At 36.5% G+C, this 16363-nt stretch overlaps 1 protein-coding gene across 2 annotated transcripts; it reads right to left on the reverse strand.

Moving 5' to 3' along the window:
* Positions 1-220: 220 nt before the first annotated feature.
* chrnb1l (cholinergic receptor, nicotinic, beta 1 (muscle) like) lies at positions 221-16060 on the reverse strand. 2 transcript variants are annotated; one of them, XM_038304009.1, is made up of 11 exons: positions 15745-16060; positions 12432-12565; positions 9693-9737; positions 9418-9527; positions 7946-8054; positions 7662-7809; positions 7374-7559; positions 5616-5839; positions 5355-5536; positions 1176-1314; positions 221-1059 (listed from the first exon to the last, which is right to left on the reverse strand). In XM_038304009.1, the coding sequence occupies exons 1-11, from the start codon at positions 15827-15829 to the stop codon at positions 919-921; spliced, it is 1503 nt and encodes a 500-aa protein (XP_038159937.1). In that variant the 5' UTR covers positions 15830-16060; the 3' UTR covers positions 221-918. The 2 variants fall into 2 exon arrangements, with proteins under 2 accessions (XP_038159937.1, XP_038159938.1); XM_038304010.1 differs by lacking the exon at positions 15745-16060 and adding an exon at positions 12862-12883.
* Positions 16061-16363: the final 303 nt, after the last annotated feature.

The following is a 16363-nucleotide window of genomic DNA, read 5'->3' on the forward strand; positions in this document are numbered from 1 at the left end:
TTCTTTATGACTTTATCATTTATTTATATATGTGTATATATAAGCTGTTATTGCAGTGTATGTTCAGTGGTAGATGGTGTTTCATTATTTCAATGTTTGGAACAAAATTAAAGTTGCATTTTAAGGTACACATAATCTACAAAAAAAAAAAAAATACCCACATTGAAACATAATGCAATACACTCTGTGGTTGTTTTTCTTTTAGCTGAGGAGACTTCAAACAAGTCGAATGATTTATTGAACACTTACAAATATCAAACCATTTATTTTCAGTCTCACAGTGAGCCAAAGCACATATCTAAAATAAGACAAGAATAAATTAATGACAGAATGTAAATATAACCAATTTCTAAAACAAGAATCAGACAAGAGACCAATCAAATGCTTTTGTTTTTTTAGTTCAATAATACAACATTATATAGGTAAAGCAATTGAATTATGTAAATATTGTTTTTTTTAGCCCAAGCAAAATAGCTTATTTCAGCTTATTTTATAGATTTCATAGTTTATTTTAACCAATCTGCTTTACAAAGTATGTACATGCATCTAATCTGATTCCCTCTGCAGCTGCAGTCTCCACTGGACACCCCCTTACTGTCCTCTACTGGCTAAAATAGAAAATACATCCACAGTGTTCTGTGAAAGGTTCAGTTTATTCTACATGACTGCAAACGTCTATAAACACAAAGTTCAAGTTTTTAGAATCATAAAACCAGACTGATCACATAAATAGATATATAAAAAGAATTATTAGAGTTAGGATCTAAATTTGGCCTCTTTTTGTTTCAAAGAAGAGCAACTTTAGAATACAAGTTAACCAAACTGAGCACTTGGTCAAGGGAAGTCCAACCAGGGGAGCAGAGTTGGGACAGCCATAGAGCGGATTTAAGGGTCTGCCTGTTTGCAGAATGCTGCCCCCTATGGGAAGGGGTTGTCTGGGGTGTAATTAAAACTAGCATCCAGGAACACTGCTAGGGTTCCCAGTGTGGTGATGATGACAAATAGCCACAAGAAGAGACGGTCCACCACCAGTGCGATGTACTGCCAGTCTCCTGTCATCTGGAACAGAAATCAGAGAAATGCTTCCTGTAAATGCTGACTCAGCTCTATTCAGTGGCACATGACTGCAAATCAGTGTTGCTCTGGCCCTGGATGCCACACGACCGAACACTCACTGAGTCGTCTGTGTCCTGCTTCTTCAGCTGCTCGGCTATGTAGGTCACAGCGTCGATGGCTGACTTTAGGTTTGGAGGAAGGATTAGGCAGAACCGGTCTGAGTCTGGGAGTCGCTGGAGCTGCACTGTGCTTTCACACCTGAAATGAACGGTTTCAAAGCGGAACTTTTAGGTCTTTATCCAAACTTTTCTTGCTTTAAGATTAAAACATAAAATCTGTTAATTTTGTATATCAGTTCAAATATATAGTGTATTTTATATTCAACAATTAAAAGCTGATATCTAAATGATATCTAACATTTTCTTAATCTTGTTAAGTAAAAATTAGACCCACAATAAGGCTGATTTTCAGAGCCAGTTGGCTGTTTGGTCGTCTGTTGTTACTACTATATTAATGGTGTCTAACAGACGTTAGGATAATAGAAAAGAAGAATATCTCATAAAATGCTGTATTCTATTATGTCCTCTATATACAGCTATAACTTGAATAAAAATTAAATTATATTTGTTTAGATGGTGCTTATTCAATACATTTTAAAGGGACTTAAACACACACAAAAATCCAAACTGACAAAAAAATAAGTCAAAATAAAAATAACGACTATACAGATTTTTTTTTTACTGTTTAATAAGACTGATTGTTACCTATTTAGGTCATAAAAAAATAAAAAAATGTCTTTATTGTCACACAACAGGGAAAATGTGTGTTGCATATAATACACAGACGACGAAAAAAAGTTAAGCTGTACAGCAGAAAAAAAAAACCTTAGAGGAAAAATATTTTTCAGTTATTGAGAATGAAAAAATGCATATTTAGCAAAAGAAAAAAAGAGAGAGAAAACTACAACAACAGCCAGATAATGGGACAATGAGAAATCAATGTAACAAATATCGTTTAAAAAAACACACCCATATATGACATCTATGTTAGTCAACATTTATAAGACACATTTGAAACAGTGGCAATGATTATTGACCAGTTAAAGAATTTGTGCATCTGGAACCTTGTTTGTAAAGAGTTATTTGGCCTGATGGGAGCAGCAAAGATGATAGGGTCTCACAACAGTTAGAAAGAAGGATCTGTGGACATGCTCCTTTGTGCATCTATGATCTAACAGACTGTCAACAGATAAGCCATACAGCTCTACTGGACTTCATGCAGAAAGATATTTTGGAGACAATTTGTAACAAATGTTACTTTTCATTTCTAAGATTACATAAAAAGGGCATAAAAAACAGCTGAGAATAAGAGCGTTACAAAACTACCTTAGCCTTCCATTTTTTTTAACTATGTTAATACAATTAGTTATTTGTGCCTGTCTGAGCTAAATTAAAAAATATATAAAAAATAAATGTTGGTTTTAGAAACTTGGCTGAAGGTCGAGCTCTAAAAAATGTTATGCTAAAACGGAATTGAGCATATCAGGTTAGGACCTACAGTATAATTCTGTCAAAGTTAGCATATTAAATATGATGAGTTCTTCTATCAGCTGACTGAAATCTTTTAATTGAAAATTGACCTAGACAAAAAAGCTGACCTTACATAAAACCTGATTACTTAAAATAAAATTCAACATATAATAAACTCACTTTTGATTTGAAAAGTATGTAATAATAGGATTTGCATATTGTAAGATTTTCTTTTTTCCACTTGCCCATTAAGGATTTTCAAAATAAAATGTTTGAATGCAAAGCTAAGATTCGTCACAAGTCCTAACATTACAAGCATAATTCCTATTTTTATATATTTTCTATATATTTATTTTCTATATGTTTTATATTTATTTATATTTATATGTTACATAGTTTCTAACTGCTGAATAAAGTCCTTTTAGGTATAACTGCCAGCCTGCACTGTTCTTACATCTGCATTATCCACAATATGCGCATGAGACAGGCCCCTTCACAGGTGCTCTATAAGATGTGATTTATGTCATGACTCAATAGTGCAAAGTGTTTTTCCACTCCACAGTCACATGCCACCAATGACATTGTCTTTCCCGCAACAGACAAACATTACAAACTTAGTGTTACATGCAGTTGGTGACTATGGGGCAACATCTATGTGATGCAATGACCTCTGAACAATTCTTCCAGTCACAGATGATAAACACCTATATATAGATATAGTTTGAAATAGCTTTTTTGGGATTAAAAATATCTTAATTCACATTATCAGAAATTATCCTGCTTTTGTTCTTCTAAAAATTATTTATCAAAATTTAAACATGCTACATTTTTGTAGCAGAATTGAAGACTTTTCATAACAGGAGACAGCCATCTGTTTTTGAGTTTTAATGGTATTCCTCAAATAATCCCATTTTACTCTATATCTGCTATGTTCCCCTCTAATCCAATCTCCCAGTCTCTTGTTAAGCAAACTCATCTCAAGAAATGACTGATTCCAATCACCCCACTAAGCATTTGGTGGATGTCATTGATGCTACTTTACATCATACAGACTATAGTTGCATGGTGTATATAAAACTAATGACTTAAAATTAAAAGTCAGGCTAAAGAACTTGTGCAATTCTCCCACGAATAAACAGCAGATATTTAGGTCAGTTTACATGAAACACAATAAGCTTTCCAGGTTTTACTCCACTTCTTCATCACTCGATTCCTAAAACACTGGAATTTCTTTGAATGCTTTCCAGTTGCATGTGTGCAAGCACACCTGTCACAGTGGAGCCATCAATTATACATTGCGTGTTTGTAGTGTACAGTTACATAGCGTGCATGCTGGTAACACTGGGCAATGAGTATGGCACCAGCAGGAGGAAGGCGTCAGAAGAGCCAGACAAAGGGAGACAGTGTGACAAACATGGACTAAATAAATGAAGCAGCTGATTGAAGGGGGGTGTGAGTACTTGTAGGTTAGTGAAAAGGAAGGGTTAATAGTGTGTGCAACATACTCTCCACATTCAACACTTTGACAACCTAGTTTTAGGTTGAACCAAACCAGTTTGACTCTAATGTTAAAAAAGTGGTGACCCTATCAAGAACGATCTTATTCAAAACAAGGAGATATTTTTGAGTGGGCAAAATATTTTCCAGCGCTTATAGGAAATAAGTATACCCAAAGCGATTAATTTCTACTGAAATAACTTTCCTCTAACTGTATTGCAAGATATGGCGATGAAAGCTGTGTCTTTCTTCTCTATCCAATATCAAGCCTCTTGTGCCCCTATCACTCAGCAATGGCAATCATCTCTCCCTGTCAGATCTTCCCCCATCCTCTACCTCCTTTCTGTGGGATTACCCCCTAATGCCCAACCTAAATAGAGGCTTAGTGGCTGGCGACTGTGAATGGGAGTGTGAGGCTTAGCTGAGGCTGAATCTGATGCTGCTGTAATGGGACGAGAGATGCCTAGAAACCAGGCTGGGTTCATAGGAGAGCTGAGATGTTCTTGTAGCCAAAGGAGAGTAGCAAGTGGAAGCAGTTGTGAAGTATGAGTATGTTTTACACGTGTGGACTTTAGGCAATAGATTTGGAGTACACTGACATGACAACGGTGCATGTGTGTAAATTAAATTCAGTTCAATTAAAATATAATAAAAATAATTTCCTAAATGGAAATTCAGTTTTGGTACAGCCGGTCCAAGTGGGGACGCAGTGTCCGAGGCCCTGCTGCCATCAAACAAGGGACAGTACTACTGAGCAGCACAGAACTTTAAAGTACAGTTAATTACCTCTGACTCTGTAACAGGAAGAGCAAAACAATGAGCTGCTCACTCTGTCAAGTCATTAGAGAAAGCTGTGATGCTTTAACTGCAGTTAGAACCTGTCTTGGGTCCGTTCTGGAACAACAGTCAGAACCAAGACTTTTCTTCAATGGTTTTGACAATATGACGAGTCTTTGCGTGGCAGATACCTCTAATCTGAATAAAGACTGATCCAGGTAAAAGCAAGTGATGATTAGATTATTTGATTTTGAGCCCATACAAATTTTGCATTCAGATTATTATTCCATCTTCAATCCGTGTATATTTGGTAAAGATTCAGATAACACCTGGAGTTTGTGATTATATGTGTACATTAAAACAATGTGCAAATGAAATAAATAAGAAAGTTTCAAACAAATTCCCACATGTACAAAGTCTAAGGAATCTAATAATAAGAGGAACTATACACTCAATTCAAACCTTCAAGCTAAAAATGAAACAACATAACCGTACCTCCCTCTCCAGGGTAAGACAAGGTCAGGGTTGATCTTGCGAAAGAAATACTCTCCTCCAGGCTGGTGTACAGTTAGACCTCGGAACGTTGTGTCATCCTTCTCTGAATCCTCCTCCAGTAAAGGTTCTTCTGGGTTTGGTCTCATCATACCGATGTATCTGGGCAGGATGTGAATGAAGACCTGTAAATTTAGGTTTAAGGATCAATTGAAGTTGCATTTGCACATAAATTTTGAATTAGTATGGGTAGACGCTTTATACCTTTCTAACCCAGTTCGGCATGATGTGGGTACTAGGTGTTCGGTGGTGAAGGTTGAGGACCACCACACTCAGGATGACAGAGAAAGTGACCAGGATCATGGTGAACATGACGTAGTTGACGATGATAGGGATGCCAAGTGAGGTCTCTGGGACTCTGTCGGCCAGTAGCAACATAAAGACCGTCAGAGCGATGAGGACAGAAATGGACAGAGTCATCTTCTCCCCTGAAAGATGGAAAATGGAAAGAACAGGGCAGAAAATATTGAGGATTCACAACAAAGCACAAAAACCTTCCGACATAAGTACAATAGAGAGTTTTCTAAAGAAATAATAATTTAAACCTTATAATGTGTACATATTGGTTTCAAAAGAGAGAGAGTCTGACTTTAAAACACCCGTTTTATTTATCCATACCTACAAAATGTTGTTCTTATTCTTGTTCTGATGATCAAAAAAAACTCATACAAGCTATTGTGTAGATAGCTGTGAACTAATGTATGCTAGAGAATGAGATGCTATGAAAGGCTATACTGAATCATACATTCTCTACCTTTAACCCCTTAGCTCCCACCTTTTTATAGCTTGTGCGCAAAAATGCTAATTGCAAACTAAAATGCCATTGGCCAGTGAAATGATATAATAAATCACAATTGCTTGTGATTTGTCTCATTCAAAAGCTATAGTAGTAGCCATTCAAAATGTCCCCACTTTCCTTGATGGGCCATTTGCTGGTACTTGGCTGATCCTTGGCTGGTCCTCTACAATTGCTTTTTTAAACATCAATCTTTGTAAAAAATGCACGCGCAAAAGAAGGTCGGTGGCTGGAAGTTGGAGGGGATTTAGCTGGAAATCGCAGGGGAGTGGGCTGCTATTCTGCTTTCATTTGACTGGGATGGGCAATTTTTAATGGCTGCTACCTGAAATCTTTTAGTTTCAGGTGATATATGTACACACTGTACAAAATTTACAAAGCTTGAGCTATTTAACAACAAAAAATATTTTTTTTTCCCCTAGCAGAAAAAAAAAGAACCTTTTTATTTTCCATATTTTGGGTATGGTTCATAGTTGACATCTCCAACTATTTACAGTTGTTGTACATGTTGAAAACAATACTTGTTTAAAGTTTCATATCTCCAGTGATAAGCATTTTGAAACTGTGACATTGTAAAACTGTTTGTGTATCCAAAAGATCCATTTGGAACAAATGATCCAAAGTAGGTGTCAGATCGGATTATTCAAATTTTATGAATAATTCAACCATTAAAACACATTTCTATTTGTAGCTTTACAAACATTTTCATTCAAGAACTTTTTTTTTTAATAATATTTAAAATGTTTAGCTTTCAGAATTTTGACTATGCTCTTTTTGTGCGTATCCAATTAATTTATCTGTCCTAACTCTTTATGCACATAAATAAACGCTATCTTTTAAGCCCTTCAATTCTAATGTGCCACTGCAAAGCTTATCCTATTCGCTAACAACATATGTCAGTCAAAGTTTGATCTGTCACCGGTTTGTGGAGTTCCCGCTATGCAAAACTAAAGTGATGCGTGCATCTGGGTTTAAGCCTCTGATTCACTTTGACCAGTGGTTTGAAAGCACTATGGTCTTAAAGGTAAAAAGGCCAGATTTTCACAACAACTAACTCATTCTGCAGCCTTATAAAGCAGTTACATTAAACATATGCCGCTTAAGATTCTCCAACATAAAGCACCTTCTTCTGTACTTTCATACCAAAGCATGTCAAATAAGCTAACCTGCTCCAGGAGGAAGGTAGAAGACAAATATAGCTAACACACTGGTGAGGATGCAGGGGACAATGATGTTAATGATGTAGAAGAGAGGTTTCCTCTCTATGATGAGGTAGAAGGTAATGTCTTCATACAGGTCATCCCCAACATTCTTTCTGCTTGGTTTGTGACGGATGGCCCACTCTCCATTCTCTGCAGAGGTGAAGAAAACATTCCAGCATGTTAGGGTTAGCTGGATTGATAATGCTGTATTAATATGGCTGTGGATAAATACTGCATATGTTTGGAAACAACCTGTGAAAGCATTCTTATCGATGACAATCTCCTGGATATCTGCCCCACTTTCATCAAGATAGAACTGCAAGTCAACTTCTGAGGCGTCATAGGTGTACGAGCGGAAAACCATACTGCAGTTTTGCCAGTCGAATGGGAAATATGCCACCTATGGACAGCAAAATTGAGGCAATCAGCACTTTATGGTTAATTTCTAAAAAAGTTTTTTTTTAATGCCAGTCCCATTAGCTGTATAGGATCTGATTACCACGGCTATGCTTATATGATGGAGGTTAGTTATGTACCTCAATGGAGCAGGAACTGCGGTAGATGGCAGGAGGCAACCAAATGACCATACCATTACTGTAAACCAAGACGTTAACGTACAGAGCCACATCGAACTGCCCATCGTGACTGTAAGAGAAATAAAGACAAAAGTGAGACTCAATTTACAACTTTCCCACCTCTCCTCTAAGTGGATGAAACAGACATTTAATTATTGAAATCATATTCAGACTATCTGTTGGGATCTGTTTCTTAACCTGCCATTTCCCTCAATTCTCCCCTAGGTGACGTCAGGGGGTTTGGTTGGCAGCCCTGGTTGCAGCAGGTCCGTGTAAACAAAGCAAATCATCATCATAAGTGAATCTTTAAAGGAGCCTGCAGCCAGTGATTGCCTAAGTTGTAATGTCGAGCCCTCCAAGTTCCAAAAGCTGTGGATGTTTGGCTTGCGTTAAACTCAGATCACTGTGTTCTTTACTCTAAGGTACTTCTAGCATGAATATGGATTCTGATCCAGTCCTCCTCCTGCCAGATTATGTCACCTGCAGCCTTACTGATCAAAGTTCTGGATTCTTCAAACAAGCCCCAGGCTCCTTGCTCCACATCCTCCAGTTCTCCTTCAACTGGTTCCACTGACCATTTTGCTCCTTGGGATTTAAACCCTCAACTGTGCAGAACCTATATTTCTTAGATTCCCTCCAACCCTCCAAGTTGGATCATCTCCCAACCTCAGATCCCCATCATCTTCTTCAAATAAGCGTTTCTTCAACCTCAAATTTCACCTGTGCTGTTTGTCTCAAGAGTTCCAACCTACCTGACGCCTACAATTGGCCGTGGAACCATTCCTACCATTCCCAGCTATTCCTCTGTTCAGTCGGTTTTCAATGAAACCTTAAACCTTTCCCAGTCTCCTGAGTGTTACTGCCTGTTGGTCGGATACTTGCCTACCATTAAGACACTAGCCAAAACTACTGGAGTCAAAGTATCGCAGGGTAGGAGTCACACTTTTTGAAACGCCCAATACTTTACATTTAGTTTTAGTCTAGTTGGCAATACTCTTCACAATTAGTTTGTAAATATTGGCTTGAATAGAGATTAACTTTACTCTTGGTTGAAGGCAACTGAACTCTTAGTGGCCAATAGCTTTAAAGTAGCTGTCAGCTTGAGCCAGACCACCTGTATGCCTTACTCTAAGCTTTGTGTTATTTCTGACAAACTGTTAGTTTGACACAGATTGCTGCAGGTAAAAGCCAACTGACTGGAAGCTTTGGACTGAAAACTTTATAGCATCACTTTAAAAAATGAAAGCGTAAAATAGGGAGTTATAGGTATGCAAGTCAAGTTCCTCTTTCTAGGCTGTTCTGGAGATTGTTCTCATGGGGAAAAATGTTTATCTTGAAAGAGGCTATAAATGAAAAAAAAAATATTGTATGCAGTGAATTAAATGTTCTGCCTTCTAGATTAATGATTGTGTTGTTGGCAATGGGTCACTCACTTGTTTATCAGGTAGATGTCAGGACGCCACACCTTCTGGGGAGGAATTCTCAAAACTGCAATGTTATCGTACTCCTCCGGGTTCCATGACAGCCTGTAGTCTGTCCAATTCTGGGAAGGACAGACGAATAAATAGAAGACAGTCTTTATGTGCATAACCTGTATCAATAAAGATTCTAGTCAGAGATTTAAATGGCAGAAGTTAAAGATATCAAAGTGTTAAGCTTTTATTTAAGGCAAAGGAAAGGTTTTAGAATTAAGGCTCGGCATCCATACCAGATTCATGAACACGTTTGTTGTCATCTCGCTGTTCTTTTCATTCTGTTTTGGGACAGACAGGAAAGGTTGATGTTACAGCCGCTAGCGTTAATGTCTGAACTTGATATATACTATGATGTTAAAAAAGTGTACAACCCCTGGGTCATTAAATGTTTTTACTCTTTTAAGTCGGAAAAATTGACCTATCAAGAAATATTTTTACATGAGCTACATGGCTAAATGATTGGTACCTCTGCTTTTTAACAAACTGTAGGACTGTGAATAGTAAGTTTCTGTAATATTTAAAGAAGTAGCACTCTTAGAGAGACAGAGAGAGAGATATCTTAATATTCCAATTTACGCTGTTTGTCACTGAGCTTATTTTTGCCCTCAGTTAAGCTAAATAAAAATGTTTAGAGAAAAAAACAGCTACATTAAAAAAATAGCTTTATTTTGCATGTTATCACAATATATGCTTTAAAATACTTTTTTTTGCCTCAAACAAACACGATTTCTTTTGTTTGTTTTAAATTTCTAGAATAAACTATAGTATAAATCCTTTAAATGAGGGAAAGGAATACCATTTCTTTAATCTCTTTTTTGTATATATAAGTATTTTTAAATATACTTATATACTTATATTTTACATCTTTTCTAATTTCTTTTTGATTTTTTGATAAAGTTTTTAAGAGTCTTTAAGAGATTTTTCATTATGATTTAATTCTTCCAGTTGTAATCATTTTGTTTTCTCTTATTTATTTAGTTTTGTTATCGCAGCCCTGGTATTTGATCTAATTACTCACTTCATTCACCTGCTTTCCCCTCCACGTGCTCCAATTATCATTAATTGTATTCACCTGTGCGGTCTGCTTTATATACGGTTAAGCCCAGCAATCGGGGCTAGATCATTATTTGTTTTATGTATTCGTGTTAGTTTTCAATGTTTTCTCTGTGTGTTTTAGTTTTTCTTTAGTCCTCAGTTCATGTTCCCGTCCCTGGAGGCCAATGGACTTAGAGGGTTTGGTGTTTGTCTCCTGTCTGCTGATAGTGTTCCAGCTCTTTTCCACGGAGCCCTCAAGGTTTTGGCGGGGATAGCCAGTTTTAACTCCTGTGATCCTGGCTCCTAGGAAGAGTCCAGTTTAAAGTTCTGCAGTTATCCTGGTACCATGTCTTGTCTCTGTTCCTCTCAACCACTGGGCCCACATGTCTCCATCTGTGCGTGTCTGTCTGAGCTCACTGCTGAACTCTAAGAACTCTGGACCTGCCTGAACGTTCTGTGGATTCCGGGAACCTTGGATTTGTCTGTTCCTGTTTGGATCCCCTGGTCAGTCTACAGACTCCTGGATCTCAGTACAGTCCTGTCTCTGACCTGGATCGGGCTCTGGAAGGTTCAGCATCACATCTCGTTGGTAGTGCATCGGCTGATCCTGCCTTACCCGAGAGGATGGGTTGAACTGTTGAATCAGGAAAGTGACTCACACGGATAATCATCTTCTGTCAGATCATCATGGTCACTCAACTGTGTTTCTCCCACAACCAGAGTGCCAGTGAGGGGTTTTGCCCCGCCCCTTCGCAGCCTCTGCATGTCCGCTGAGCCACAGCTCTGCGTTCAGTTTTCTGTTTTGTTCGACGTTTGTTTAGTCATAAATGTTTTGAAACTTCCCACTGTCTGTCTCACCTAGAATACTGGGTCCCATCTGTCCTGTTATATAACAAATTTCAGTTAGCTTTTAAGGTGGGTATGGTATTTTTGTTAGATACTAAGATTTTAATAATACTAAGTTCATTCTTCTCTTTCACTAGTTTTAGTTTAGTTTTCATTAATATTTTCTTTTTAGACAGAAAATGTTTATATTATGACACATTTATGAAATAAATAGTCAGCAAACAATATTACTTTAAAAAAAGATTTAAGTATAGTGGACATGAACTGACTTTTGTTAAAAAAAAGATTCAAATCAGTTTCCAGGAAAATACAAATATTGCTAAACTCAAAAATGAAGGACATATAGGAGAATTAAGTCATGTTACTTTTATTTAAGCAAAAATAAAACTTTTGTTTTAATTTAATGACAGTATTTATTTATTGCAGTTAAATAACATATTTTATCAATTTAGTTTTTAATTTTTCACCAGTTTTATTTAAGTATAGTAACTCTGCTCTCAGGCTGCAGCTTGCAGACCCATTAATTAGAAGAGTTGAGCATCTCTTATGCTTCCTTTCTCTCTCTCTTCTAATGCTCAGTGTTACATTTAAAGTATTTGTCGCATTTAGCAAAACTGCCATGTTTGTGAAGTAGGAGAAGAAAAAGGGTTTAGCCATGAAATATCCTCAGAACATATTGATTAGCATATCTAAAAGGTGCATTTCCTGATCCTGCTCACTGTGTGTTGTTTCAAGATAAATTGGTGCCCATCTCCAACCTTATAACGCTACAGTTGCAGCTGTTTTAAGTATCTTAATGACTCATCAGAGTATTGATAAGTTTTCTGGTTAAACTTTTACTAGGTTAATTAGTACCCTTTAATGTTAGATGGATTGAATCTTTATAGCACTTTTCTAGTCATATGATTACTCAAAGCACACGTAGCAGAGAGAAACCAAAATAAAACCAACAATTTCTGGATTATTTGCAAATGCACTCAAATTAAAGGCGAAATATTTTTCATTCTATAAATACATTACTGCAATGAAGCGATCGCCATAAGGCTTTCTAAACATCTTCTCCACAGGTGATGCAGGTTATCCATATTCACCAAGCCAATGAGCTGGGAAAGCGTCATCCCCACTCGCACCATCACCCTGTCCTTCCAGTGACGAGCCGGTCTGACTTTCACATTGTAGTCCTGGAACAACTTCTGATGGAGTCTCCGCTCTGTCTCGGAAGCTCCTGGAAAACCAAATGTTTTGTTGTGACTAATACTTCTGGAAAGGATTATAAGAGGTGAGTCAAAGTTCTACTTATGAGATATCAAATTGAATCCCGTTTAACAAAGCGTGCTTGAACTTCTGCTTTAAGCCTCTGAAAGTCAGTCAACAGAGTGTTTGTTCTCTGGATCGATAAGTCACACCTGCTGTGGTTTGGTATCGCGCTCAATTCCCACTAAGATTATTGTCTAAAAATAGCGTCCTATGCCATCTACACGATGCATGGATGATCTGTTATTTAATGCAGAGGTCACTGACCTCATGGATGATGACTGGTTAAGGGAGATCATTTGATAGCAGGTGGGGAGCCATCCTGCAAAATGGGAAAAATAAAACAATAAAATCTGTGCCTCCTGTTTCCTACTGGGAAATTCCTAGCTAGAGATGACCCTTTTGGATTATAGCCTTTGGTAAACATCCCTGGAGATTTTCTTTAACTGGGCCGGGAGATTGTTTTCTCAAATAGGGGATAAACTGAAAGGAACTCCTTTGGATCAAAGTCAAAAACTTACAGAAATCCTCTGATTGAAGTTCTCAAAAATAGATTTATGTGCTATGAGGTCATCCAAAATAAAGAAAAGCGTTATATCAACACATCAAAGGAAGTTAGCTAAATCTGCTCATATTTGTCTATTGGGTTGTTAATGAAGGTAAAAGTAAATCATTATGCCTTAAAGCCAGTGGACGTAAGCAGCTCGGCCATATTTTCCCTTCTAATTCTATTAGAACTGATATAATCTGATAAACTGCTTAATTTACCTTTTCTATATTCTTTTTGTGTTTATTAGTTTAACTAAAGAGGGTTTTTTGTCAGAATAACTGTGAAAAGGCTTGAAACTGAGCTGAGAAAGACAACCCTAAATAGTTAGAAAATCTCTAAATCTACCTTTTTTCCAACAGATTATTCATAGATTAAACAATATAAGGCATACATGTTTACAGTAATTTTCAATTCATTAGAATATTGCTAAAATGTTTTTTTTAGTTAAGAGAAATTACTTTACAAAGCAAAACTGAATTGATCATTTGCATTCTTTTGTTACATTGATCTGTATTAAATGTTATACATTTGCAATGACATCCGATGAAAACGTGACATTTAAGTTTGTAATATTAGATGACAATAAAGAAAAATCCATAAGTTTTTAACACAGCATTGTGGGCTGGATGAAAGGTATTTTTCATACTTGTGTAAAGGTTTTTTTTTTTTTTTAAAGATGTTTTTAAACTGTCAAAAGTAGAAATAATATTCTAATTAACTGTATACTGAACACAAATGAATCAAGGTTAAAGGTTTGGGTGTTTGTATAAGTTTATTTCGAAGGAGGGTAATTGGGACTTATATTCTAAAATATTTAATAAAACCAAATTCTCTTTAAGGAGCAAGAACTTTTACTAAAAATGAACCAGTCAGCTAAGCAGTAAATGTTGTCACTCTGGTCAGTTTAACTGAGACCATTCTTGTCACCTGATCTTAACATCAACACTGTAGACAGCTTATACGATCTTCATATTTTAAAGTTTTGACTGCAACCAGCTGTAACAACTCGGTTCAAGATGTCAAGCTCATATAAATTAATAATAAATAAAAAAATAGAGATATGTTTGCCTCTTCTGATTAATCCAGATTTTACATAAAAATACCAATCCAAACCCTCAGAATGATTGAAAAAAATAAATTAAAGTGATCTGAACCACTCATTGCCACAGTTCTGATTCTAAAATAACACAAAATGAGCCTCATCATGTTTTAAGTGATTAGGTATCATTACATTATTTTAGCTAGGCCCTTAATGCTTCAATAAAAATGCAATTTTAAATAATCTTCAGAAATGCTCTTAATATAAAAAAAAATGAATTTCAGGGTTGCAATAACTGCCAGACATAATCATCAAAACAAGACTTAGAAAGATTTATTTTGTCATTTTGTATACACAAATGTAAACAAAAAGAAATTTTGTTTAAAACAGCTCTAGACAATTTAATTTTTTTAAAGTGCAGCCTTGAAAAACACCAATAAATACATAAAAAAAATAGTTATATAAATATATGACTGTAATATTTATATTACTATTTTTTTTAAACAAGTAGAAATATATCTATCGATGTGTAATAAATTAGTGGAAATTATAGGATTGTAAACAAATACATTTTTGCTGACATTCTTATATATTAAGATACAATAGAAAAGCATAGAATACGATAGAAAATCCCTTTATTGTCCCACAATGACGAAACTGTAGTGTTACAGCAGCTAAAGGTTATAGCAAAAGTCATCACACAAATGTGCCTTAAAAAGTATATAAAAAAATTAAAGAATAAGTGACAGAGTTAAATCAAAAAATAAAATACTGTACCAATAAAATACTGTACGACTGATGAAATCAATACATAATTTTGGTAATTATCACAGAAGCCAAAGGGGAATGAGCTGGATTGACAGCAACTCCTCTGCAAAGCATATGTAGGACAGACAGTGAAGGACAAACCCGACTCACAAAAGAGTCAGTGAGCGTAGTTCAGCGAATATCTCCTGAGGGGCAAGGGAGACCCGGCTAATGTGACAGATATGCCATGAGAATGTGGGATCAAAGGGATTTCTGGGATTCCATCTCTATTATGGATGGAAAACATATCCTAATTAACCAAAAATAAAGTGTTAATAAGATGTCCTTTATGTTCCTTTGAACAGATAGCAGACGGTTAGGTTGCTATTTTTCATCCATTTTAGAGAAAAAAAATAATCAACTGCACTCAAAAAAACAATAAAAAAGTTAAAATTGACTAAATTAGTGTTGTGTGACTGAAAAGAAAATACATGTATTTACATACATTTACATGTATTTTGCCAATTTTAAGGCTTGTCAGGTAATAATAATAGTGTTAGGAGCGCTGACTGCACCACAGGCCACCAACCAGTAAAGGGCAACAGATTGTTTTTCTATCTGTTATTCAGTGTTAAAGGTTAAATTACCTTTTTTCTCTACTCAGTTAATTTTACCATTTTTACTTCATCACCTAAATGCTTTACATTAGAGAAAAATACAATTTCAGAGTAATTCAAGTAAATGAGCCTAACCAAAAGGATTCTTGAAGTGCAAAGTTTTACCATGCACATATAAATGCATTCATTTTCCTTACCTGTGCAGGTGAAACAAAGAACGCCACAAATGACGAGGAACGTGTCAATGTTAAACATCCTCATCTGTCCCATGATGGCAGACATTACATCCTTGTAAAAGACTGCAGTCCTTCTAACTTCTGAGTTCCTGCGCCTGAGTCCAGCTTATCTCGTACAGCTCGCTCCTCCAGTGGCACACGGTCTATCCAGCTCTTCTCTCTCCTGCCCCTACGTACTTTTGTGGTCATGGCTCTCTGGGTGAAACCACAGCCTGATTAGGTGCCAATGCTGGGAGTCACGAATGGGTGGAATGTGTTTGTTGTGGGAGGCCTGTGGACACCTGTTGGTGCTCACCAATCTGAGGTTAGGGGACGGGTTGACGGTGGAGGAAGTAAAGGGATGGGGTTATGACAGAGGAAATATTTTTAGGGGGGAGAATCAGTTGACTTAGAGGAGGTCTTTCTCAAGAGACAGGTGAAGAATTGATAATCTCTAGAGCAATTCAGATCTGTTGCTAATCTGAATTGCTTTCATCCTATAATTATTGGTTGAAAGTGTGGCCTGGGGGCCATTTGTGGTCCTTGTAAGGGTTCTGTGGTCGGCCTCCCTGCCTAATTTTGAATATGTTACAAATTTGAC

The sequence above is a fragment of the Cyprinodon tularosa genome, unplaced genomic scaffold (assembly GCF_016077235.1).
Source record: "Cyprinodon tularosa strain WSP-4 unplaced genomic scaffold, ASM1607723v1 ctg523, whole genome shotgun sequence".
NCBI lineage: Eukaryota > Metazoa > Chordata > Actinopteri > Cyprinodontiformes > Cyprinodontidae > Cyprinodon > Cyprinodon tularosa.

What these genes read in the sequence shown, in the direction of transcription:
- chrnb1l (XM_038304009.1), bottom strand. Translation starts at nt 15,829, where the DNA reads ATGTCTGCCATCATGGGACAGATGAGGATGTTTAACATTGACACGTTC. An exon ending in GCAGTTCCTGCTCCATTGAG is followed by an intron (nt 7,810 to 7,945) that starts GTACATAACTAA and finishes TGCTGTCCATAG; the next exon opens with GTGGCATATTTCCCATTCGA. An exon ending in CGATAAGAATGCTTTCACAG is followed by an intron (nt 7,560 to 7,661) that starts GTTGTTTCCAAA and finishes TCACCTCTGCAG; the next exon opens with AGAATGGAGAGTGGGCCATC.